Here is a 26,334-nt window from a genome sequence, read left to right as displayed (position 1 = left end):
TTCTGGTCTCACCATTGGTACACCGGTATTCGGGCCTACAAAATAATGCTGAACGTTCTGTTGCCTACGTGCACCTGAGGAAGGTGTTTCATTTAGGTGTGTAGCTGGCACAGATCGACCACATCCTCTCCCTGCAACAGGAGCTCCACCAACATCACCAACACCACGACCAGGGCCATGTCCCTTATTTGATGCTCTCCTCATTCTTTGAGGTCCCCCACCAAACTAACAAATGGATTAACTAGATTTATTTCCCTGTCATGTATGCAGTGCATGTGTACCTCAGACAAACAATGGGTATATGTCACATACCGAACTAACAGATGGATTAACTAGATTTATTCCCCTGTCACATATGCAGTGCAGGTGTACCTCAGACAAACAATGGGTGTATGTCACCCAACAAACTAACAGATGGATTAACTATTATATTTTTGTGTCAGGGGTACAAAGATGGTGCATTACACCCACAAACAAATCGCTATAGGTCACCCACATAATTAACAGCCAGATTAATTATTAAATTTCTGTGTCAGGGGTGCCAAGATGGTGCATTGTACCCACAAAAGATCGCTATAGGTCACCCACAGAATTAACAGCCAGGGTAATTATTATATTTCTGTGTCAGGGGTGCAAAGCTGGTGTATTGCACCCACAAAAAAATCACTATAGGTCACCCACAGAATAAAAAGCCAGATAAGATTCCTACAACACTTTCCCTCACTTCAGCTTCATGCTTCCTGTCCCTGCACTACTCAGAGCTGATGGGCGGTGCTACACGTGATCCAGCTTTTAGAGAGGCTGGGTCACATGATGCACCGGCCAATCACAGCCATGCCATTAGTAGGCATGGCTGTGATGGCTTCTAACTGCCCACAGCTTATAAGCTTGTTGATTGGCTGCCTTGCAGCCTTTCAACAAGCTTTATTAAATGCCCAAACACCGAACTAAAACCCAAACCCAAACTTTTTCTGAAAAGTTCGGGTCTGGGTACCCGAACTCGCAAAGTTCGGTACGGACCCGAACTTTACAGTTTGGGTTCGCTCAACACTAGTCACCATGAAATTGCAAATTAATGTGCAGGCAACATGTTATAGAGCAGGAGGTGCTGAGCAGATTGATATATATTATTGTGGTAAAAGATTCAGCAGAACTTGTAATTTATACATTTGAATTCCTGCTCATTCTGGGCTGTGAAGTCAAGGAGGCGGTCTCCAGTGACTGATGGCTATCTCTGTATTCACAGTCATAGGAGGAATGCTGTCAATCGCTGATAGGACTGCCTACTTGACTACAAAGCCCAAAGTCGGCATGGATATAAATGTATAAATTACAAGTTTTAGTGAATCTTTCCCACAAAACCATATATCAGTCTGCTCAGCCCCTCCGGCTCTATTACATGCTGCCTGCTGCTCAGACACCATATTCAACATTACAGGTTCCTTTTTATCCCTTTCCCCATATGCATTTTGCCTTAGTGACCAAGTGATTATTTTTTTATTTTTTCATCATTGCAAGAGTTATAACTATTTTATTTTTCCATCAATGTAGTCATATGAGAGTTTGTTTTTTTGTTGGACAAGTTGTTTTTAATTGTACCATGTTGGGATACACATAACTTACTGATCAACTATTTTTATTAAAAAACAGCAATACTGCCACTGAGTTTTTATGTTATAAATTTTGCGGAATTCTTTTTTTGGCATAAATAACATGATAACTTTAATCTCTGGGTCAGTATAATTACAGTGATATTGAATACATCGTTTTGTTAATATCTTACTACTTTTGCACAAATGGAACCCTTTTAACCCCTTGGTGACCAGTACTGGGCCTTAATGACAAAGCCAGATTTTGGAAATCTGGCATGTGTCACTTCAGCAGAGAATAACTACATAAAGGTTTTGCACATCCAAGTAATTCTGACTTTGTTTTCTCATCACATATTGTACTTTACTTAGGTGGTAAAATTTTACCGGTACAATCTGCTCATATTTATAAAAAAAACTTAAAAATCTATGAAAATGTGTAAAAGTTGCCATATATGGACAAATGTCTTTTTTCGGTCTTATGTACTATGTTACTATGTAAAATATTCTTGACTTAATACTTATTTTCTGAGCCAACATAAGCAGGAGCAGGAACTGAGCATGTGGAGTAACGGTCAAGCACAACTGGCTCAAGGATGGAAACATGCAAAGAATTAGGGATGTGTAAAGATGAAGGATGATGTAATTTATAACTGACCAGATTCCCCTGTCTCAAGACAGGATGCCAACTTATTCTAGTTACACACTAGCGTTAAAACTATCCTTATATGAGTGAAACTAACCTTATATGAGTCTGATGTTTTTAGACAAGAAAATCAAGGTGGAGTCCTGTACCTACAATCAGTGGACTTCTTCATGTGAGCAGAAGCCTGTCAGAGGGACGTCTTAGGGGCAGAGTTATACCAACACTGCAGTCTGCAGATGCCCTGTCCAAAATTTTGGATTATTATTTCAAATTTAAAAACTCTACCCTCTGGATTGTAAACCACGTGTTGTACACTTGTATTATGCTTACTCCCCCACACCAACACTTGAACTGTGCAGGAAAGGTGGTTTGATTTCTGCGTACAGTGTAATTTACGTTAAATTTCATTGGTGAAGAAAATGGTCTTATTTGCTACACGTTTAAAAACAATACAGATGCAATATAATAATACAATACAATACTGAAAAAATTAACAATTGCTCAGCAGCGGCAGATGGCATTATTTCCACAAAAAGGCTTCTGCTATAATGTAGTACCTTAGCACGGACAGATATGATGCACTGAATAAATAATATACACTAGATGCTCAGCACTGCCACATAATGCTAATTTTATTGGAAAAAAGCGGGCAATAAGCCTAGAGAAACTTCAGGTTTGGAAGAAAAAATATAGATTTATTTCTGTTCAAATGAGGAAAAAAAGAAATGTTCTTGCAGGTAGCTAAGTTTAAGGTTTTGTAGTAGGTGTAGCTGTAGAATAAGGTAGTAACTGCAGCTATCACTGCCTGGCACACTGAACATCAGCTCCTCACTCCTTGTCTGAAAGCTTTCCCTGCCTTTCCCTATTGTACACAATTCTTCTTCTTTTTAGCCTTTCCCTTAACTGTGCCTGACACTAGTATAGACGATTGTGACTATACACTTTCCCTAAGATCGTTTTCTGCCACAGACCGCTACACCCATCTACCCTCATTCACAGCCCAATACAGAATTTAGTTCTGCTCATTCCGCCAGGGCCATCTCCCTGGCTGCTGCCCCACTGATTGGCTCATCCAGCCTGTCTGTCAGCCTGTGAGCCAAATGGGGCAAGCCCTCCCCCCCACTTCCCCTCAGGGTCATGTGAGTATCCTTCCCCCTCCCTCATGCTTATTCCCACAGGCATGTGCAGCAAATGTATGCTGTTTTATTGTATTCGTCCAAATCGAACCTGAAAAGCTTTGGGTTCATCTTGCTTACACATTTTTGGGAAGTTCATGAGGAACCCCATTTGGTACGAACTAATTCGCTCATCTCTAGCACTGGTCCTAAGTTGTATTTTACTCTTTACCTCTTTTTTTGTGTTTCCTGTCCATTCTGAACACAATGGGGGACATTTATCAATGTTTGTACCCCACAATTGTGGCATAAAAATATCGCACATTATGGTGCACGGCATCTGTGCACCATAATTTGTGACTTTTCGAGGTTCAGAGAAGTGCAGAGAAAAGGGATGTGGCTTGTTGAAATGGGGCGTGGCTTCGTGCTGCTGCATTTACTATAACTTTCACCTGTAGCTGGCGTAGACTTCACTTTCTAGCGCACAGCAGGGCAAAGATACGCCTGATTTGTTAAGAGGCTTCTGCTTCTTAACAAATCAGACTCATCTCACGCCATTGCAAGGAAATCAAGACTGGTGTATGGATCCGCCAGTCTTGATATATCTCCCCCAATAGATCCTTCTACATTTGTTATCCACTTTTGGCTGTCATCCAAGTGGGTTTCTGTTATACCCACCACATTATAGTTTTGTCTGTTATTAGAATTTTCAGTTCATTCATTTTGTTTGCAAGATTTCTTGTATTGAACAGCAAACGGCTACTTCCATTGCTCATCCTCATAGAGATTTATTGTTTCTGGACAGCATGTCATTAATCATAAAATTTATTGTCATTAAAATAATGATATCAGACAGTTCGTGTCCATAGCTCAGTAATTACTGTATGTGACTATAACAACAGACTCTGTTATGTCTCTGTCCTAAACAACAATTCTTTATTTTTATAAACCAGTAATTAAGTAATTATAGTGTTTTTGTCATGCAGGTTATTATTTGGCATTATTTTACATGTCTGATTAAAATTACTTAACAGGTTACATAAGGATATTTGAAGTTCCTGCGGGAGCGCGACATTTGCTCATTCAAGAAACAGAATCATCTACTCACCATCTTGGTAAGTAGCAAAGCAGAAGTGCAGGATAACTGTATATCATAAAATGTAAAAAAAAATAATCTAATCTACCTGTAGGCAAATGCCTATAGTCGGTCCTGGGTTGAAGGTGCATGTTAATTAAAAACTTTGTCTGCATATTCTTTTGTTTATTGACATGTAATACTAGTACTGGTTATAAAAAATCTAGGAAATTTATAGAAAAGGTAGATTACTGTAGATTTTAATATATTCATTTAGCAAATAAAATGAATCACAGATAACCGTTCTGGTCAGTTGGACAAGGAATTTAAATGTAATTTGGTTTCCATTTCCTATTTTCAGTCTTTTACAGAAGGGTGATATAAGACAGTGACTGTGATTTGACTTTACCTTCCGATAGCTCAGTGGCCATGTACAGTATGCATGTTATTGGCAAGGGGAATTCCATTGCAGTCTGCAACTTGTTGAATTATAGAAAAGGAAATCGTTTGTAGTATTTCAAGTACCTATCATGTACAAAAAACAGAAATCCAATAACATGAAAATGCCTGGGAACTTGGCTTCAAATATAAAATTTATAAAAAATGTACAGGTATTTTAAACAATTAGAGGATCAGTGAACAAACAATCTTTACTAGATACTCCTGAACCATAAAAAAAAGTGTTTTAGATTTACAATAAGGGCCCATTCACACGTCCGCAATTTCGTTCCGGACCCATTCATTTCTATGGGGACAGACTCTGTCCCGCTCGGATCCAGAATTGCGGATCTGCACTTCCGGGTCCGCACTTCCGTTCCGCAAAAATATAGAACATGTCCTATTCTTGTCCGCAATTGCGGACAAGAAAAGGCATTTTCTATATAGTTCTGGCAATGTGCGGATCCGCAAAATGCGGAAAGCGCATTGCCGGTGTCCGTGTTTTGCGGATCCGTGGATCTGCAAAACACATACGGACGTCTGAATGGAACCTTAGTTTGACAGGACTGATCCCTTATAAACCTGTGCAGATACATCGTTATACACTTATTTTCATTGAGATATTCCAGGATAGTATCTCTTAGAAAACTTTTAAATAGTTTATCCACAACAGATGTTAAACTTACTGGCCTAGTTTCGGGACCCTGTTTTTTTTTTTTTTTTTTACCCCTTTTTGAATATTGGCTCCATATTTGCCAGTCCTGTGCAACAGCAACAGACCCTGTCATTATGGAGCTCATAAGTAGTCCGTAAATATAAGAAATAAGGGTTTATCAATAACCTTACTTAACTCTCTTAGGATATGGGGGGTGTATGCCATCTGGAACCAGTGATTTGTCTAATCTTTTTAAGATGTCGCTGCACACATTTAATGAGGAGTTTACTTTGACAATTTGCATTTCATTTTCTATTACATTTTTTTTGAGAATACAAAGCAGAAAAAATATTTAATAAATATTTAATAGAATTATAGATTTGCTTTTTCACATCATTCTCTACAACTCCTCCCTCATCACTCTTTAAAGGACCAACATTTTGAGGTTCAATCTTTTTATCATTCATATACTTGAATAACTTTTTAGTGTAGTTTTACTCTCTATGGCAACAAGCCTCTCTGTATCCTGCTTGGATGTCTTCATCTGTCTTTTAAATCTTTTATTTTTTCGTTATAGTTTTTAGTGCTTTTTTGCTGCTTTCTGTTTTAGTAATTTAAATGCTTTCTTTGTATTTGTTGCTTCCTTTACATTACAATTTATCCACATTGCTTTATACTGATCCTAACCCTTTTATTCCCATAAGCTATGTACCTCTCAGAGTGAAAATTTAGGATGCTTTTAAAAATATCCCATTGTGTCTGTAATTTTATTTTTTAGGACATTGTCCCAGTTAGTGAGGCTATGGGCCTCTCTTATCTCATCACATTTTGCTTTCCTAAAGTCTCTCTGATAAAACATCCCATCAGTTGGAAGTTTATTATATTATGGTCACTATTTCCCAGGTATCCCCCCAACCTGCATCTCTGTTGTTATATCTTTGTTAAAAGAGTTTACTGAGATTTAACCCTTTCAAGCCCAGGTCATTTTTCATTTTGCGTTTTTCACTCCCCGCATTCTCATAGTCCTAACTTTTGTATTTTTCCGTTCACATAGCCTTATGAGGGCTTATTTTCTGAGGGACAAGTTGTACTTTCTAATGTCGCCATTTACAGTTGCATACCATGTAGTGGGAAGTGGAAAAAAAATTCCAAATGGGGTAGAATTGGGAAAAATAAAGGTCTGATAAAGGTTTTTATTTTTATTATACTGTACACTATGCGGTAAAATTGACCTGTTATCTTCATTCTCCAGGTCAATATGGTTCCAACGATACCACACTTGTATAATTTTTCTTGTGTTTTAATACTGAAAAAAACATTAAAACCTTAAAATACATTTTATAACCATATTCTGACCCCTATAACTTTTTTGTAGTTATGTGTACGGGGCTGTGTGAGGGCTAATTTTTTTGCGGGACGATCTGTTCTTTTCAGTGATACAAATTTGAAGTGTGTGCGACTTTTGATCACTTTTTTAAAAAAAAATTATTGGGTAGTTGAAGTGACAATAAATTGGCTGTTTTTAATTTTTTTTTCCCATTACGCCATTTACCGTAAGCCCTTAATATTGTTATATTTTAATAGTATGGACATTTTTGCACGTGGGATGCCCATGATGTTTATTTTTTTTTATTAAGTATTTTTATTTTAAGGAAAGGGGGGTGATTTGAACTTTTATTTTTATTATTTTTTTTTTATATTTGTAAAAACTTTTTTTTAACTTTTTTTAAGTCACCTTGGGTGACAATAACTGGCAATCATTATATTGCCCATTGTGTTCATTGATGGCTATATAGCCATCATTGAAGACTTCATTTGCACTATACTAATACAATGCTGCCACCTAGTGGCCTGTATTGGTATAGTCCTGAAATAAGCTCGGAAGCCTGCTTTCAGGCTTTGGGCTATTTAATAGATATAACAGGTTCCCCAATCCAATCTCAGTCGGGGAATGCTGTTACTGGAGAGGAAGTGCGCGGCATCTGAAGGGGAAAATGTATGCGATCAGCCTTATGGCTGGTCGCATACATGTGCCGCAGGTCTCTGCTATTTAAAATAGCAGAAACGCGGCGGCTATGGCACGAGCGGGCGCCATGTTTAAAGACCGGCCCAACGACGCACATGTACGTCATTGGGCGTGAAAGGGTTAAATACTGGTAACCTATCCTTTAAATAGGTAATCTGTATCTGATCAGTGGGGGTCCGACACCAGGGATCCCCACCAAACAGCTGTTTGAGAAGGCATCGGAGCTTTGTTAATTCTGCGGCCTTCCCACAGCTTTTCCTAGGCCAGTGACAACACATTAATCGGTCACATGGCCTAGGCGTAGATCAGCCCCATTGAAATGTATGGGGCTAAGCTGCGATACCAAGCACAGCTGCTATACAGTGTACGGCACTGTGCTTCTTAAGCACAGAGAATGCTGTGGAGTTCACAGGAGCGCCAGTGTCTTCTTAAACCACGGAGTCAGACCCCCACCGATCAGATACTAATGACCTATCCTATCGGTCATCAGTTCAAACATGCTAAAAAACCCTTTTAATACTAAATCCAGCATGGCCATCCCTCTAGTAGGATCCCATACCAGGTAGGAACGGTATTTGTCTTTAGTTATTGCCAAGAACCTGTTTCCTTTATGAGATCCACAGGTTTCAGTTTCCCAGTCTATATATGGGTAATTGAAGTCTCCCATAATAATGACCATTATCATTGACCCCTTGTCTGTTACTCTTAGTTGCAGGTTTTCTGTGGACTCTGTAATATTAGGTGGTTTATAACAAACCAATATCAGCATTTCATTGTTGGTTTTCCCACCATGTAATTGTACCCACAGTGACTCCACATGTTCATTTTCCAAAGTTATATCTTCCCAGAGTGTGGATTTTAGACAGGGCTTTACATAAAGGCAGACCCCCCCCCCCCCCCCCCCCCTGCAATTCTTTTTACTATCCTTTCTAAACAGACTGTAACCCTGTAAGTTAACCTTTCAGTCATTGCTATCATCCAGTCATGTCTCGGTTATTTCCACTATGTCATAGTCCTGCTCAAGCATTACTCATTTCACTAATCACTTTTACTAAAGCCCCAAATGTAGGCTTGTTGGTAGCCCCTACAATTATTAACAAATCATTGAAAACTCAACAATCAATTCAAAAATGGATGGGCCTTTCAGGCTTCCATAGATGTGGACTATGTATGGGGTGCAAAGCTACCTCATTCCCCCAAAAAACCATCAAGGTCAAATCCACCACTAATACCCACAAACATGTAATTAAAGAATTTCTGACATGTAACACGGATAGTGTCATATACATTATACAATGCCCATGTAAAAAACAGTACGTGGGCAGAACTAAGAGAACTCTGAGAAAACGTAATGCAGAGCATATTGCCAATATAAAAAAAGGGTTACGACAAACATACTTTGTCCCTTCATTTCAAGACCTCACATAATCAAGATCCAAAAGGGATGGTTTTTGCAGCTTTGGAAAAGGTAAACACCAATTGGAGAGGGGGAGACCACATAAGTAAAATGTCATGGATGGAATCTAGAAAAATATTTGAATTTAACACTCTCCTTCCAGAGGGATTAAATGCAGAATTGGAAGTTTTTGTTTTTTTGTAGATTGTGGGGAGGGGGGTCCTCCACTGATGAGAGACCGGCTGTATTTTTCATATTCCTCCCGTCCCTCCTTGCTGGAGGACCTCTCCCCTATACAATTCATTGGTAATTTGCCGATTAAAATTCTGCACTTCTGTTTACAAACTGAGAAAATATTTAACTTAACTGTGTGGTTATTCACTGTCTTCTGAAAGTATGACAAGCCTTGTACCGAAATCTGGGAGAATAGTAAAATGAACACTATTCACAATTTGACATAAATATATGCTTTGAAATTTGTTACACTAAAGCACATAAGATATAAAAGAAATTTGAATAAATAACACAAATGCATTTTTTTTTGTTTTGTTTTTTAAAAAAACGCACTTTAAATAGCAGAATTTGTGGAAATTTTGAATTCACTTCATAACTTCTAATGCTTTGTTTAACAAACTATATCCAACGATATAAAGCACGTTGTGAATGAAAAACCACACTTTCCCTATGAATGATTATTACAGGAAATATAAACACTCAGCTAGTTAATATATAGCGTATATTGTATGTATGTTTTTTTAATATGTTTTTAATATGTTTTTAATCTTGATGTAACCAACTATATATAATTATCAAATGGCCAGATGAGAAATCCACGTTTTTGGGTTCACCCTAAAATGATGCAATAATCCTAATGAGATTAACCCAGTACTATTTAAACCACCATATACCATATGAGACTTGACCACTTAGGAAGGAGTCTGTGTTAACTCCGAAACGCGTCTGGTGTATACAAGTCTCTAAAGAAAAAATCGCAGCACATATTCCGCGGATCACCCACGAACTTTCGGAGCGCTCCCAAATGCCATTTACAGTCAGATCCATAAATATTGGGACATCGACACAATTCTAACATTTTTGGCTCTATACACCACCACAATGGATTTGAAATGAACGAACAAGATGTGCTGTAACTGCAGACTGTCAGCTTTAATTTGAGGGTATTTACATCCAAATCAGGTGAACGGTGTAGGAATTACAACAGTTTGCATATGTGCCTCCCACTTGTTAAGGAACCAAAAGTAATGGGACGATTGGCTTCTCAGCTGTCCCATGGCCAGGTGTGTGTTATTCCCTCATTATGCCAACTACAATGAGCAGATAAAAGGTTAAGAGTTCATTTCAAGTGTGCTATTCGCATTTGGAATCTGTTTCTGTCAACTCTCAAGATGAGATCCAAAGAGCTGTCACTATCAGTGAAGCAAGCCATCATTAGGCTGAAAAAACACAACAATCCCATCAGAGAGATTGCAAAAACATTAGGCATGGCCAAAACAACTGTTTGGAACATTCTTAAAAAGAAGGAACGCAACGGTGAGCTCAGCAACACCAAAAGACCCGGAAGAGCACGGAAAACAACTGTGGTGGATGGCCGAGGAATTCTTTCCCTGGTGAGAAAAACACCCTTCACAACAGTTGGCCAGATCAAGAACACTCTCCAAGAGGTAGGTGTATGTGTGTCAAAGTCAACAATCAAGAGAAGACTTCACCAGAGTGAATACAGAGGGTTCTCCACAAGATGTAAACCATTGGTGAGCCTCAAAAACAGGAAGGCCAGATTAGAGTTTGCCAAACAACATCTAAAAAAGCCTTCACAGTTCTGGAACAACATCCTATGGACAGATGAGACCAAGATCAACTTGTACCAGAGTGATAGGAAGAGAAGAGTATGGAGAAGGAAAGGAACTGCTCATGATCCTAAGCATACCACCTCATCAGTGAAGCATGGTGGTGGTAGTGTCATGGCGTGGGCATGTACTGCCACCAATGGAACTGGTTCTCTTGAATTTATTGATGATGTGGCGGCTGACAAAAGCAGCAGGATGAATTCTGAAGTGTTTCGGGCAATATTATCTGCTCATATTCAGCCAAGTGCTTCAGTACTCATTGGACAGCGCTTCACAGTGTATATAGACAATGACCCAAAGCATACTGCAAAAGCAACCAAAGAGTTTAAGAGAAAGAAGTGGAATGTTGTGCAATGGCCAAGTCAATCACCTGACCTGAATCCGATTGAGCATGCATTTCACTTGCTGAAGACAAAACTGAAGGGAAAATGCCCCAAGAACAAGCAGGAACTGAAGACAGTTGCAGTAGAGGCCTGGCAGAGCATCACCAGGGATGAAACCCAGTGTCTGGTGATGTCTATGTGTTCCAGACTTCACTCTGTAATTGACTGCAAAGGATTTGCAACCAAGTATTAAAAAGTGAAAGTTTGATTTATGATTATTATTCTGTCCCATTACTTTTGGTCCCTTAACAAGTCGGAGGCACATATGCAAACTGTTGTAATTCCTACACCGTTCACCTGGTTTGGATGTAAATACCCTCAAATTAAAGCTGACAGTCTGCAGTTACAGCACATCTTGTTCGTTTTCATTTCAAATCCATTGTGGTGGTGTATAGAGCCAAAAATGTTAGAATTGTGTCCATGTCCCAATATTTATGGACCTGACTGTATGTGTAAGAAACAGTCTCGCTGTGTCAAGATCGAATAGACACGTGGAATGCTGACCACTAAAGAGGGCCTAACATCTATAGACCCCGGCGTCTAGCGAACTGTTTAAAGTCTAATAGCTTACCACTCACCACAGAACAAGCCGGAGGTAATACCTTCTGTGCTGCAACACGTGGGATGCCAAGTCAGGCACGAAAACCCCGGACACAATCTTTCGAAACAGTGAGTAATACAGCCCTAACCAGTAACTGTGTAGTAGCTAATTGTATGTTCTAGCTACGATTACACACAAACAACTGAGATCATCATCCTTATTGTACGGCATCATCTATACCGACACTATTTTACTAACGAATCTTTGCAAATATTGCCAGTATAAAGGGGAACCCCGTATATAACAAGTGCATCTAAGCCGGATATATAGAAAAACAACTTATTGACCATATTCCACCATTGACATTCAAGACTTACGACAGTAGGAATATTCAACTATGGAACTATTAGATGCACCTATACATTTCTACATTCACATCAACTACAGATTGGTTATATACCAATACCATTTTTTTTTGTTATTTATATAGCTGTATACTTATTGATGCCTTTTAACTTCCGCTATCATTTTTATGTTTATATGCAATAAATGTTATAGAAGACTACCAGTTAGTGTTCTGTGTCCTATCCGGATGTAGGTGTGCCCCACTATCTTTCCACACATTACTAATTTCAGTTCACCAATTTTATTGGTCAGGCTCCTGGCATTAGTTTACATACAATTAAGAGGTGTTTGCATATGTTTACCCTACACCTTTCATTATGAACTGTTCTAATCTGTCAATCCATTCCACCCCCAGTTTCATTACTTAACTCCAGGTCACTATCTTCCCCTCCTATAATGAGGTCCTTGCCCTAAGCTTGCAACCTAATCCCTGAAATCATTATTAAGGACGCTCACCTGCCTTTAACTTTGGCATTGGTGCCAGTGTGGTCCATTACCGCACGGTCTTCACTAACCCCTCTAAGTAATCTATAAAATCGATCTGTCATATGTCGATCTCAAACGCCAGGAACACAACACACTGTTAAAGGAGTCCGTTGTTTGTGACAAATCTCCCTATCTTTACCCTTAATATAATCTTCCATGGCCAGCACAGGTCTGGTGTTATGCAAGCGGGTGTGGACCCACTGCTCCACTGACTGGCTATACCTGTCACGGGGTTCCGAAGGTGCACTTGGTCCCCCATTGCCCGCAGAACTGTTGCTTAGCTTTTGGAATGAGGTTCTGTGTTTGACCTCATTCCCAGGGCGGCTTTACTAGCTGGGTGGCTCCCTGCTCCTAGTCTGCCTTGAGCGTCGAGCTGATCACTCGGTGCTCGACTGGTTGGTCTGTCGGTCATGTGACGCTGGCCACGTCACATGACCCTCACTCCCCACTATAAATACAGGCAGCCTGCTGGCTACAGGTTGCCTGTTAATTTCTAGGTTCCTGGCTATTTGTTGGACTGCTGAATACTTACCTGATCCTGTTCCCTGACCATCCTTTTGCCTGCTCCTCCTGTACTGCGCTTCCGTCCTGGTATTGTGACCACGGCTCCCACCTGACTACTCTCTTAGGACTCCTCTTGTACTTCTCTGCTCTCCTGGTATTTATGACCCCGGCTTCTCCTGAGAATTCTCTGCTTGCTCCATTTGTACTTTGCAGCTTTCCTGGTATTGACTCGGTCCGTTCACGTCCTGTTGTTTGTCTGTCTGTCATCCCTGCACTTACTCCAAGTTAGGGATTGCCGTCCAGTTGTCCCCTGTCATTAGTACTCGCGAGGCAAGTAGGCAGGGCCAGGGGTAAGGGTGGAGCGCAGTGGTCACTTCCCTCCCCCCTGTGTGTGTGTGTACGCGACCGTTACAGATTAACAGGCCCAATAACCACTGTATTATGAATCCTCTGGTGACCCTGACAGACCATGTCTCTAATCTGACGCAGAGGGTGCAGGAGTTAGGGGAAAAACTCAGTTCTTTTGAGTTAGGGCAAGGTTCTTCCACTCCTCAGGCCTCCAGTCCGCATTTTGAGCCCCAGATTAAGCTCCCAGAACCCTTTTCTGGAGACCGGAGGAAGTTTCTCTCTTTTAACCACCTCAGCCCCCAGTGCTTAAACACCCTGAAAGACCAGGCCACTTTTTACAATTCTGCACTACACTACTTTCACCGTTTATTGCTCGGTCATGCAACTTACCACCCAAATGAATTTTACCTCCTTTTCTTCTCACTAATAGAGCTTTCATTTGGTGGTATTTCATTGCTGCTGCCATTTTTACTTTTTTTGTTATTAATCGAAATCTAACGATTTTTTTGCAAAAAAATGGCATTTTTCACTTTCAGTTGTAAAAGTTTGCAAAAAAAACGACATCCATATATAAATTTTGCTCTAAATTTATTGTTCTACATGTCTTTGATAAAAAAAAAATGTTTGGGTAAAAAAAAAATGGTTTGGGTAAAAGTTATAGCGTTTACAAACTATGGTACAAAAATGTGAATTTTTGAAGCAGCTCTGACTTTCTGAGCACCTGTCATGTTTCCTGAGGTTCTACAATGCCCAGACAGTACAAACACCCCACAAATGACCCCATTTCGGAAAGTACACACCCTAAGGTATTCGCTGATGGGCATAGTGAGTTCATAGAACTTTTTATTTATTGTCACAAGTTAGTGGAAAATGATGATTTTTTTTTTTTTTTCTTACAAAGTCTCATATTCCACTAACTTGTGACAAAAAATAAAAAGTTCTATGAACTCACTATGCCCATCACGAAATACCTTGGGGTCTCTTCTTTCCAAAATGGGGTCACTTGTGGGGTAGTTATATTGCCCTGGCATTCTAGGGGCCCAAATGTGTGGTAAGGAGTTTGAAATCAAATTCTGTAAAAAATGACCAGTGAAATCCGAAAGGTGCTCTTTGGAATATGGGCCCCTTTGCCCACCTAGGCTGCAAAAAAGTGTCACACATCTGGTATCTCTGTATTCAGGAGAAGTTGAGGAATGTGTTTTGGGGTGTCTTTTTACATATACCCATGCTGGGTGAGATAAATATCTTGGTCAAATGCCATCTTTGTATAAAAAAATGGAAAAAGTTGTCTTTTGCCAAGATATTTCTCTCACCCAGCATGGGTATATGTAAAATGACACCCCAAAACACATTCCCCAACTTCTCCTGAGTACGGAGATACCAGATGTGTGACACTTTTTTGCAGCCTAGGTGGGCAAAGGGGCCCATATTCCAAAGAGCACCTTTCGGATTTCACTGGTCATTTTTTACAGAATTTGATTTCAAACTCCTTACCACACATTTGGGCACCTAGAATGCCAGGGCAGTATAACTACCCCACAAGTGACCCCATTTTGGAAAGAAGAGACCCCAAGGTATTCGCTGATGGGCATAGTGAGTTCATGGAAGTTTTTATTTTTTGTCACAAGTTAGTGGAATATGAGACTTTGTATAAAAAATAAATAAATAAAAAATCATTATTTTCCACTAACTTGTGACAAAAAATAAAAAATTCTAGGAACTCGCCATGCCCATCACGAAATACCTTGGGGTCTCTTCTTTCCAAAATGGGGTCACTTGTGGGGTAGTTATACTGCCCTGGCATTCTAGGGGCCCAAATGTGTGGTAAGGAGTTTGAAATCAAATTCTGTAAAAAATGACCAGTGAAATCCGAAAGGTGCTCTTTGGAATATGGGCCCCTTTGCCCACCTAGGCTGCAAAAAAGTGTCACACATCTGGTATCTCCGTACTCAGGAGAAGTTGGGGAATGTGTTTTGGGGTGTCATTTTACATATACCCATGCTGGGTGAGAGAAATATCTTGGCAAAAGACAACTTTTCCCATTTTTTTATACAAAGTTGGCATTTGACCAAGATATTTCTCTCACCCAGCATGGGTATATGTAAAATGACACCCCAAAACACATTCCCCAACTTCTCCTGAGTACGGCGATACCAGATGTGTGACACTTTTTTGCAGCCTAGATGCGCAAAGGTGCCCAAATTCCTTTTAGGAGGGCATTTTTAGACATTTGGATACCAGACTTCTTCTCACGCTTTGGGGCCCCTAGAATGCCAGGGCAGTATAAATACCCCACATGTGACCCCATTTTGGAAAGAAGACACCCCAAGGTATTCAATGAGGGGCATGGCGAGTTCATAGAAATTTTTTTTTTAGGCACAAGTTAGCGGAAATTGATATTTTTTATTTTTTTCTCACAAAGTCTCCCTTTCCGCTAACTTGGGACAAAAATTTAAATCTTTCATGGACTCAATATGCCCCTCACGGAATACCTGGGGGTGTCTTCTTTCCGAAATGGGGTCACATGTGGGGTATTTATACTGCCCTGGCATTCTAGGGGCCCTAAAGCGTGAGAAGAAGTCTGGAATATAAATGTCTAAAAAATTTTTCGCATTTGGATTCCGTGAGGGGTATGGTGAGTTCATGTGAGATTTTATTTTTTGACACAAGTTAGTGGAATATGAGACTTTGTAAGAAAAAAAAAATAAAATTCCGCTAACTTGGGCCAAAAAAATGTCTGAATGGAGCCTTACAGAGGGTGATCAATGACAGGGGGGGTGATCAATGACAGGGGTGGTGATCAATGACAGGGGGGTGATCAGAGAGTCTATATGGGGTGATCACCCCCCTGTCATTGATCACCCCCCTGTAAGGCTCCATTCAGATGTCCGTATGTGTTTTGCGGATCCGATCCATGTATCCGTGGATCCGTAAAAATCATACGGACATCTGAATGCAGCATGACAGGGGGGTGTAATCAATGACAGGGGGGTGATCAGGGAGTCTATATGGGGTGATAACCACAGTCATTGATCACGCCCCTGTAAGGCTTCATTCAGACGTCCGTATGCGTTTTGCGGATCCGATCCATCTATCAGTGGATCCGTAAAAATCATGCGGACATCTGAATGGAGCTTTACGGGGGGTTGATCAATGACAGGGGGGTGATCAGGGAGTCTATATGGGGTGATAACCACAGTCATTGATCATGCCCCTGTAAGGCTTCATTCAGACGTCCGTATGCGTTTTGCGGATCCGATCCATCTATCAGTGGATCCGTAAAAATCATGCGGACATCTGAATGGAGCTTTACAGGGGGTTGATCAATGACAGGGGTGTAATCAATGACAGGGGGGTGATCAGGGAGTCTATATGGGGTGATCAGGGGTGATCAAGGGGTTAATAAGTGACAGGGGGGGTGTAGTGTAGTGGTGCTTGGTGCAACATATTACTGAGCTGCCTGTGTCCTCTGGTGGTCGATCCAAACAAAGGGGACCACCAGAGGACCAGGTAGCAGGTATATTAGTTGCTGTTATCAAAACAGCGTCTAATATACCTGTTAGGGGTTAAAAAAAACACATCTCCAGCCTGCCAGCGAACGATCGCCGCTGGCAGGGTGGAGATCCACTCGCTTACCTTCCGTTCCTGTGAGCGCGCGCACCTGTGTCACGCATATACGCGAGATGACGCGTATATGCGTGACTCTGCGCAGCGCTGCCACCTCCGGAACGCGATCCTGCGTTAGGCGGTCCGGAGGTGGTTAAGGAGAGTTGCAAACTTTACTTCCGTTTGCGCCCGTGTCCTCTGGCCCCGAGAGTCAACGCGTGGGCATTATCATTTCCCGATTACAGGGTGATCCCCAGGACTGGGCGTTCTCTTTACCTGCTGGCACCAGTTGTTTATGTTCTGTGGAGGGGTTCTTTCAGGCCTTGGGTACCCTCTATGATGAACCAGACAGGGCTCTAGTAGCCGAGACGGCTCTAAAGGCACTGGTTCAGGGCAATTTACCAGCGGAGGATTATTGCACCCAATTCAGGTGGTGGTGTGTCCCCTCAGGATGGAACGAACCAGCCCTGAAAAGTCAGTTCAGGTCAGGTCTGTCTGATAAATTAAAGGATCTTCTGGTCAGTTATCAACTTCCAGAGACCTTAGAGGAGATGATGACCCTTGTTGTCCGACTTTACCGACGGGTTAGAGAGAGACGACAGGAACAACAGTTCTCTTCCCAGATGGTGGTCCAGCCAGAGGCCTATCCCAGAGACAATGCTGAGGTCTCCACCGAGGAACCCATGCAGGTTGGCATGACCCGAGGGAATCTTCGCCGCAGACGTGGAGAATGCTTTTACTGTGGAGATCCTGACCATTGGATCAACCAGTGTCCTAAGAAGGTCCTCTCTGTCAAGTCTCCTAAGACAAGGCAACCTAAAGACCAGGTACACCCTGAATTTTCTAAATGTAAGCTTTCGGTACCCATTACGATTTCTCTGGGAGTAGATAAATGGCCGGGTAAGGCCTTTATTGATTCTGGCTCAGCGGCTAGCTTTATTGACTCTGAGTATGCTGTAAGATTGGGTATTCCTATGTTTGCCTTACCAACTCCTATCCATGTCATGGCTATTGATGCTACTCCTCTTATTGGTGGTACGGTGAGCTTATGTACCTCGGAGATTTCTCTAACCGTGGGTGTGTGCCACTCAGAGAGATGTTCGCTTCTAGTCCTGGAGAACCTACCTGCTGAGGTGGTACTAGGGTTGCCTTGGCTCCGACTACATAACCCCACTATAGATTGGTCCAATGGGGAGTTGGTGAGATGGGGGCCTAAGTGTGACTCGTGCTTGTCCGTGGTACAGGCTGGGGTCTCAGTAAAGTCTGATACTTTACCCTCTGTTGTTAGAGAATATTCTGATGTATTCTCATCACCAACCCCGGAGGTTCTACCCCCCATAGACCTTATGATTGTACCATAGAGCTAGTAGAGGGGGCCAAGTTTCCTAAGGGACGAATTTATAATCTTTCTATGCCCGAACGCAAGGCCATGGAAGATTATATGAAGGAGAGCCTTGGTAAAGGGCATATTAGACCTTCTGTCTCTCCTATGGGGGCGGGGTTTTTCTTTGTTAAGAAAAAAGATGGTGGTCTTAGGCCATGTATCGATTACCGGAGATTAAATAAAATCACTGTCCAGAATAGATACTCCCTCCCATTGATTCCGGATTTATTTAACCAGGTTCTGGGGGCAACCTGGTTTTCCAAAATTGACCTGAAAGGGGCATACAATCTAATCCGAATCAAGGAGGGAGACGAATGGAAGACGGCGTTCAATACTCTGGTAGGACACTTTGAATATCAAGTGATGCCTTTTGGACTCAGCAATGCCCCAGCTGTGTTCCAAAACTTCATGAATGACATTCTTAGGGAGTACTTAGGTAAATTTGTTATTGTCTATCTTGATGACATTTTGATATTCTCTCCTGACTTTGAATCCCATGTGTCTCATGTTAAACAAGTATTAGAGGTGTTGAGGGAGAATCAGCTGTCCGCTAAACAAGAGAAATGTGTCTTTGGTGTACAGGAGATTCTGTTTCTAGGGCATGTTCTGACTCCTCACGCCTTCAAGATGGATCCTGGTAAGGTACTAGCAATTAAGGAATGGGTAAGACCTTCATCCTTAAAGGCCTTACAACGGTTCTTAGGTTTCGCCAATTACTATCGTAAATTTATTATGAATTTTTCCGTAATTGCTAAACCGTTGACCGACCTTAATAAGAAAGGGGCGGATTTGGAGAATTGGTCTACTGAGGCCATTTCTTCATTTGAAAAATTAAAAAAGGCATTTAGTAGCGCTCCCATTCTGATCCAGCCTGAGCAGGAGAAACCTTTTATTGTGGAGGTGGATGCGTCCGAGGACGGAGTAGGAGCAGTCCTTTCACAAGGTCCTGCTAGCCTTACTAATCTGAGACCATGTGCCTTCTTCTCCAGGAAATTCTCTCCCACGGAGAGAAACTACGACATAGGAAATAGGGAGCTGCTGGCCATTAAATGGGCATTTGAGGAGTGGAGGCATTTCCTGGAGGGGGCAAGACATTGTGTAACTGTTGTCACTGACCATAAAAACCTTATGTTTCTCGAGTCTGCTAAGAGGTTGAATCCCCGTCAAGCCAGATGGGCTCAGTTTTTTACTCGTTTTGATTTTTCCATCACGTTCAGGCCGGGAAGTAAAAATGTGAAGGCGGACGCATTATCTCGGAGCTTCCAGGCTTTTCAACCTACTGAGGTACCACCTGAATCCATCCTACCAGCAAAAATCTTCTTAGCAGCTCTTACCCAGGATATCTCGGCTCGCATTAGGTCTGAACAACATCTGGCACCGGTATCCACCCCAACAGATAAGTTGTTTGTTCCCGTACAATTTCGTCTCCAGCTGTTGGGTGAAGAGAGATCTTAGGTACCTGCCAGGGAGGTTCATGCTCCTAGACTTGTTCGTAAATTTCATTTAGAACACCCTGAAAAGCCATCGCCTGAAGTCTTGGGTCCGGTGGCCCCTCGTAAAAGGGGGGGTACTTTCACAGGGTTCCGAAGGTGCACTTGGTCCCCCATTGCCCGCAGAACTGTTGCTTAGCTTTTGGAATGAGGTTCTGTGTTTGACCTCATTCCCAGGGCGACTTTACTAGCTGGGTGGCTCCCTGCTCCTAGTCTGCCTTGAGCGTCGAGCTGATCACTCGGTGCTCGACTGGTTGGTCTGTCGGTCATGTGACGCTGGCCACGTCACATGACCCTCACTCCCCACTATAAATACAGGCAGCCTGCTGGCTACAGGTTGCCTGTTAATTTCTAGGTTCCTGGCTATTTGTTGGACTGCTGAATACTTACCTGATCCTGTTCCCTGACCATCCTTTTGCCTGCTCCTCCTGTACTGCGCTTCCGTCCTGGTATTGTGACCTCGGCTCCCACCTGACTAATCTCTTAGGACTCCTCTTGTACTTCTCTGCTCTCTTGGTATTTATGACCCCGGCTTCTCCTGACAATTCTCTGCTTGCTCCATTTGTACTTTGCAGCTTTCCTGGTATTGACTCGGTCCGTTCACGTCCTGTTGTTTGTCTGTCTGTCATCCCTGCACTTACTCCAAGTTAGGGATTGCCGTCCAGTTGTCCCCTGTCATTAGGACTCGCGAGGCAAGTAGGCAGGGCCAGGGGTAAGGGTGGAGCGCAGTGGTCACTTCCCTCCCCCCTGTGTGTGTGTGTACGCGACCGTTACAATACCCTGGAGGGGCGTGACTAAGTAACTACCTGGTCTTCACTAGAGCCTCTGATGGTGAGGATAGGCTTGGGCCCGTTAGGGTAGTTACCAGGTGCCACTCCAGAGCAGTCCCCTGTTCAGTGGCAGCTGACCAGGGGGTCAGAGATACTGGTGCAAGCACTGAGGGAAAGAAAGTGGTCACCAAGTCCAGAGTCAGGGCACGCAGCGAAAAGAAAAGTCCGTAAACTAAGTCAAAGGTCAGAGGCAGGCGGCAAACAAACAAAATCTGTTAAATTAAAAAGCAGGGTCCAGTACACAGAAAAGCAGAAACTACAAAACACATTAAACACAAGGATCTAGATACGCTAGTGACCAAGATTGCTCAGGCGCCTTCTTGGGGCAGGAATTCCCTTTAAATACTTCCTGCAACCCAGCCATAGGCTGGGAAGATAGAGGGCGGTACGTGTTGCCTCACAAGGGAGAAGAGACACACCCGTGCACGCCCTAACAACAGTACAAGACACAAGCAGGAAGTAAACTCTGTCACGGAGCGGAGATACAACAGTTAGGCTACCTGCTGCCCATGCTTGTCAGCATGGCAGCAGAAGGGAATGAGGGAGCCCGCGTGTAAGCCTAACAGCACAGGCACCGAGCGCTGGGCTAACATCAGGCCTGCTCTGCACTCCTTTTCCTCTGTTTACTGGAGCTGACATTCCCCTGTGTAACTGACAATGGGTATGGACCAACTGTGCCAACTAACCAGTTTTAATTTAGGCTAAACAAGGCCGTTGTCCTGGCAGTTCCCTGGTTTTCACCCTTTAACCCCTGTACAGGGATCTGGTCTTCACTGCAGGGAACCAGTCAAGCTGCTACTTCCTGGAGTAATCCTAGTGTATTTGGCTGCTGAACCATGGGAGTCAAAGACACTGGGGCGAAGCCCCAAGGACACAGGCAAAAAACATAGTCTGAACACAGTTCAAAGTCAGGGTAGGCTGAGTACTTGTGTATTCCAACTAGCAATTTGAAGGTTGGGGCAGGCGGCAAGGAGCAGAATCGGTAGACAGGCAAGGTTTGGTACATGGGTATACAGACAACAGATCACCTTAGCTGTTAACTAGAGTCTAGACAACCTAAAGCTTAGGCAAGGAGGTGGAACAACAGCCGAGCTAAATTGGCTGATCAGCAACTTAACTAGAACCTAGACAGGGGAAGTGGGAAGGGAATAACTCTCTCAATGCTGAAGGAAATTTGACCTTGACTAGCAGGGTAAGCATCTTACTGCAGCAGTGCTACCCACGAACTAACATCCCCTCTTATCTGACAACTTGGAAAACTTGGTGTGGGTCACATCAGGGCTAGCCTCCTTAACCCTTTCCCGACCGGGTCTTTAAAGATGGCGCCCACTCCTGAGCGGAGCGGGTGCCATAGGCGCGGGTGGCCTGTTGTTTCTTATAGCAGACACCCTCAGCTAATGTCCGCAACCGACAGTAATGCAGATCGTGGACATTTAATCCCTCAGATGCCGCGGTCAATCCTGACCATGGCATCTGAGCGCGTGAAACATCTGAAGTGCCGGCTCCCCCGTGCGGCGATCGAAGAAGCCGGAGTTTGTTTGCAGCAGCCCCTGTCTTTGTGAATGACAGGAGGCTGCTGCATAGTATTTCCTGTGGAGCCCTTGCATATAATAGGGTCCTTAGGAAACCAGCAATTTTCTCATAGAATCCAATACTAGTACATTGGGGTCTATGAGAATAGCAATCTAATAATTGCTTGTTATAGTTCCCTATGGGAACTACAAAAAAGTAAAATAAATAAAGAAAGTTTAAAAAAATTAATATTTTTTTTAAATCGCCCCCCTTTTCCCAAGATAAAAATAAAAGAACAAAAAAAATGGATGTCGCGATGTGCGAAAACACCCATAGTATTAAAATATTAAAATATATTCCCCATACGGCAAACAGCAAAATGGAAAAAAGGGTAAAAATAGCCGATTCGCTGTTTTTGGTTGCTTCATTTTCTACAAAAAAATTTAACAGAAAGTGATCAAAAAGTCATATACACCCCAGAATAGTATCAATGAAAAGTTCAGATCGCCCCACAAAAATGAGCTACCACACGGCTTTCTGATTAATGCCCTCCTTCTCCGCTCTGTGAGTTTTGGTGGGCGGCCGTCTATTGGCAGGTTTGCTGTTGTGCCATGTTCTTTCCATTTGGTTATGATACATTTGATGGTGATCATCAAAGATTTGTATATTTTTTTATAACCTAACCCTGACTTGTACTTCTCAACAACATTGTCCCTTACTTGTTTGGAGACTTCCTTGGTCTTCATGGCAGGGTTTGGTTAGTGATGCCTCTTGCTTACGTGTTGCAGCCTCGGGGCCTTTAAAAAAAAAGGTATTGTATATGTAATGACAGATCATGTGACACTTAGATTGCATACAGGTGGACATCATTTCACCAATTATGTGACTTCTGAAGGTAATTGGTTGCACCAGACCTTTTTATGGGCTTCCTAACAAAGGGGGTGACTACATACACACATGCCGTTTTCTATTTCTAAAGAAGTTTTATTTATATATTTTTCTCATTTCACTTCACCAACTTAGACTATTGTGTTCTGATCATCACATAAAATTCAGATTAACAAAACATTGAATTTAAGGCTGTAATGTAACAAAATACGAAAAAAGTCTAGGTGGGTGAATACTTTTGCAAGGCACTATACAAGACCACAGAAGCTGGTAACTAGCTGCAAAGGTTACATGGACAGGCAAAACAAATATTGGCAGGGACCACTGGATCACTGAGGAAGTAGTCGTGGGAGATTTAACAGGTGAGTAGTTTTATTAGTTTTTTTATGTTATCACATTTCCTACTATTATGCTAATTTTTACAATCTAAAATAACCCCTTTATTTTTTTTATTTTATTTTTTCTGGGCAATCTAATATACAGTATATTTTATTACATCCGTCAAAGGCATCCATATATCCTATATGTCCCTGTGTGTTTGTGTGTATGTGTGTGTATATATATATATATATATATATATATATATCTCAAACAAAGAAAAAAGAAAAAACAGAAGCACTATATGATGAATTCTGGTGCAAATTCCTCAGACCACGAGCAAAGTAGTAATCAATGGTAGTAGTTCTCCAAAATATAAGCCGACCCGAATATAAGCCGAGGCCCCTAATTTTACCCCAAAAAAATGGGAAAAATTATTGACTCGAGTATAAGACTAGGGTGGGAAATGCAGCTATAATGCAGAGTGTATGTGTATATAATGCACACACTCTACATTATATACACACATCTGCAAGAGGGTGACTCAGATTGATGGGAGTCTGACTCTGACTCCCTGTATTTAATGCAGAGTGTGTGCATTATATACACACACACTCTGCATTAAATACAGGGAGGGAAGGCTGTGCAGGGGCCGGTACTTACTGCCGGTGTAAATCTCGCGGTCTGCTCCCAGTGTAAATCTCGCGGCCCGCGTGTCTCGCAAGATTTACACTGGGAGCTTAAAGGGACACTGACAGGCCTTCTGAGCATAATTGGCTCTTTATATGCCCCCCTAGGTCTTATAATAAGTTTCCAATTCATACAGTATTATCCCTGTGCACATTGTAAAACGTTAAAAATAATCTTTATAATCACCTGTCCTTTCTGCCCAAGGGGCGTTCTTTGTGCCCAGCCGCGTCCCAACTGCCGGATCCTAAGACACGCCCATCTCATTAGTATTCACTTCGCTGGGCGGTATTTTCCTGTCCCCGACATTCGGAGATCCTGCGCATCCGCCCGGCACCCTCGTTCGCCGGGATCACATTGCGCCAAGTGAATACTAATGAGATGGGCGTGTCTAAGGATCCGGGCAATGTAAGTTGCCATAATACAGACCTAGACTCGAGTATAAGACAAGGGGGCTTTTTGAGCACAAAAATATGTGCCAAAAAACTCGTCTTATACTCGAGTATATACGGTATATATATGTATGAAAAAAGTTGAAGAGCAGCACACAAATAAAGACTGGTGCAATACCTTGAAACAGACCAAGAACCTGGTCTTGTTAGACATGTACAAAAAAAGGCCAAGGCAGCACTCAAATATCAGTATAAAACAGTGGGTAATTTATTAACCCATGTGGTAACAGCTCACTCCATGGAGCCTTTGTCAATTACCCACTGTTTTACACGGATATTTGAGTGCTGCCTTGGCCTTTTGTTGTACATATATATATATATATATATATATATATATATGTACATATATATATATATATATATATATATATACACACAGTATATACAGTCGGGTCCATAATTATTGGGACATCGACACAATTCTAAAATTTTTGGCTCTATTCACTGTTGTAGAAATATAAATAGTTGTAATCTGCTCGCATCAAAGTTTGTGTAAGGAAAAAGGTAAATCCATTTTCCCTCAGCCGCAGTCAGAGACATACCCAGGTGCTACCATCTTGATTGAAATTCTGAGCAACTCCTCCTGCCCTGCTCAGTCTGATCCTTTTATTTACTCCCAAAAGGTGTAAAAGGGGCTGGCCCAAGACAAGGATACAGTAAGTGATGACATACAGGAAGTGATGACATAGGAAGACAAGAACATAGCCAGCTCACAAACACATGTATACTATAACCTACCATTACCACTGGAGCTAATTTTATCCAGCCTTGCTCAGTGATCAATGCCAGATAAAATTACTATGATCCTCATGCATGTTTATTTACAGGACAACGTCATTATCTCCAGCGGCTGATCAGGCGCACTAGGGACAACAAACGCACGTTCCTTTTATATATTGTTCTCTTAACAAATTCATCCACGCCAAGCCAATAAATCCGTGTCTTGGGCAGGGGCCCTAGCCGGCGTCCATACATCAGCCAATAAAACACTGCTCTGCTGAACACATCAGTCTCCCCCGGCCCATAGCCCAGTGCTTAGCACATGGACCATTCGCCGACAGAGACCTCTGCGCCCAGCAGCTGTGACAGGACATACACGGGAAGATATTCACTCCAATGGTTTACCCTGACAGTGAGAGACATGATGACAATACACAATATATTAAATACACATCCTAATAAAATTTCCACAACAGTCCCTCCTCTTTGTCATATGCTCCCCAGTGTCTTGTCTATGAAAAGTCCTGAATCCATAAAACAAAACAGATGATGGAAAACAGAAAGTCAATCTTGACACGTAGCTTAAAACAAATCTTGACTCTGAGATTCTTTTCTTCGGGAGCTGACTCAGGAGGTGGTGTTTCGCGCTGGTCGCCGGCTGGTTTGGAATCCTCTGCATCTGGTCCATGGTCTTCAGGGCATCTTGTCTGTTCTGGCTTCGGTAACTCAGTCATGAACAGGAACATCTCACTCCGGCGTATAGAAGGAATGGAAACCAAAAACATAAGTACATGTCCTATTTCCTTTCGCCCGGATCCAATGGAAAACCAGTGAGCCCCAAGACCTCCCAAAGCTTTAAAAAGGATTCCAACCCTCACTAGTAATAGCTCCGCCTCTGCTCTGCTCCTGTCAGTATGGGCGTGACCCTTGTCAATGGTGTCTGCTAGCCAGGCATAATAGTCATCTAATTCACAG

At 42.2% G+C, this 26,334-nt stretch overlaps 1 protein-coding gene across 1 annotated transcript in view; it reads left to right on the top strand.

Moving 5' to 3' along the window:
• Positions 1-26,334, top strand: part of LOC121009531 (A disintegrin and metalloproteinase with thrombospondin motifs 2-like) — a 775,073-nt gene that overhangs the window by 510,242 nt on the left and 238,497 nt on the right. Inside the window, exon 15 of the mRNA XM_040442735.1 lies at positions 4,385-4,465. Coding sequence (XP_040298669.1) covers positions 4,385-4,465 — 81 coding nt within the window. The remainder of the gene's footprint in view (positions 1-4,384; positions 4,466-26,334) is intronic.

The sequence above is a fragment of the Bufo bufo genome, chromosome 1 (genome assembly GCF_905171765.1).
Source record: "Bufo bufo chromosome 1, aBufBuf1.1, whole genome shotgun sequence".
Lineage (NCBI taxonomy): Eukaryota > Metazoa > Chordata > Amphibia > Anura > Bufonidae > Bufo > Bufo bufo.
This window is presented reverse-complemented; position numbering and strand designations above follow the sequence as displayed.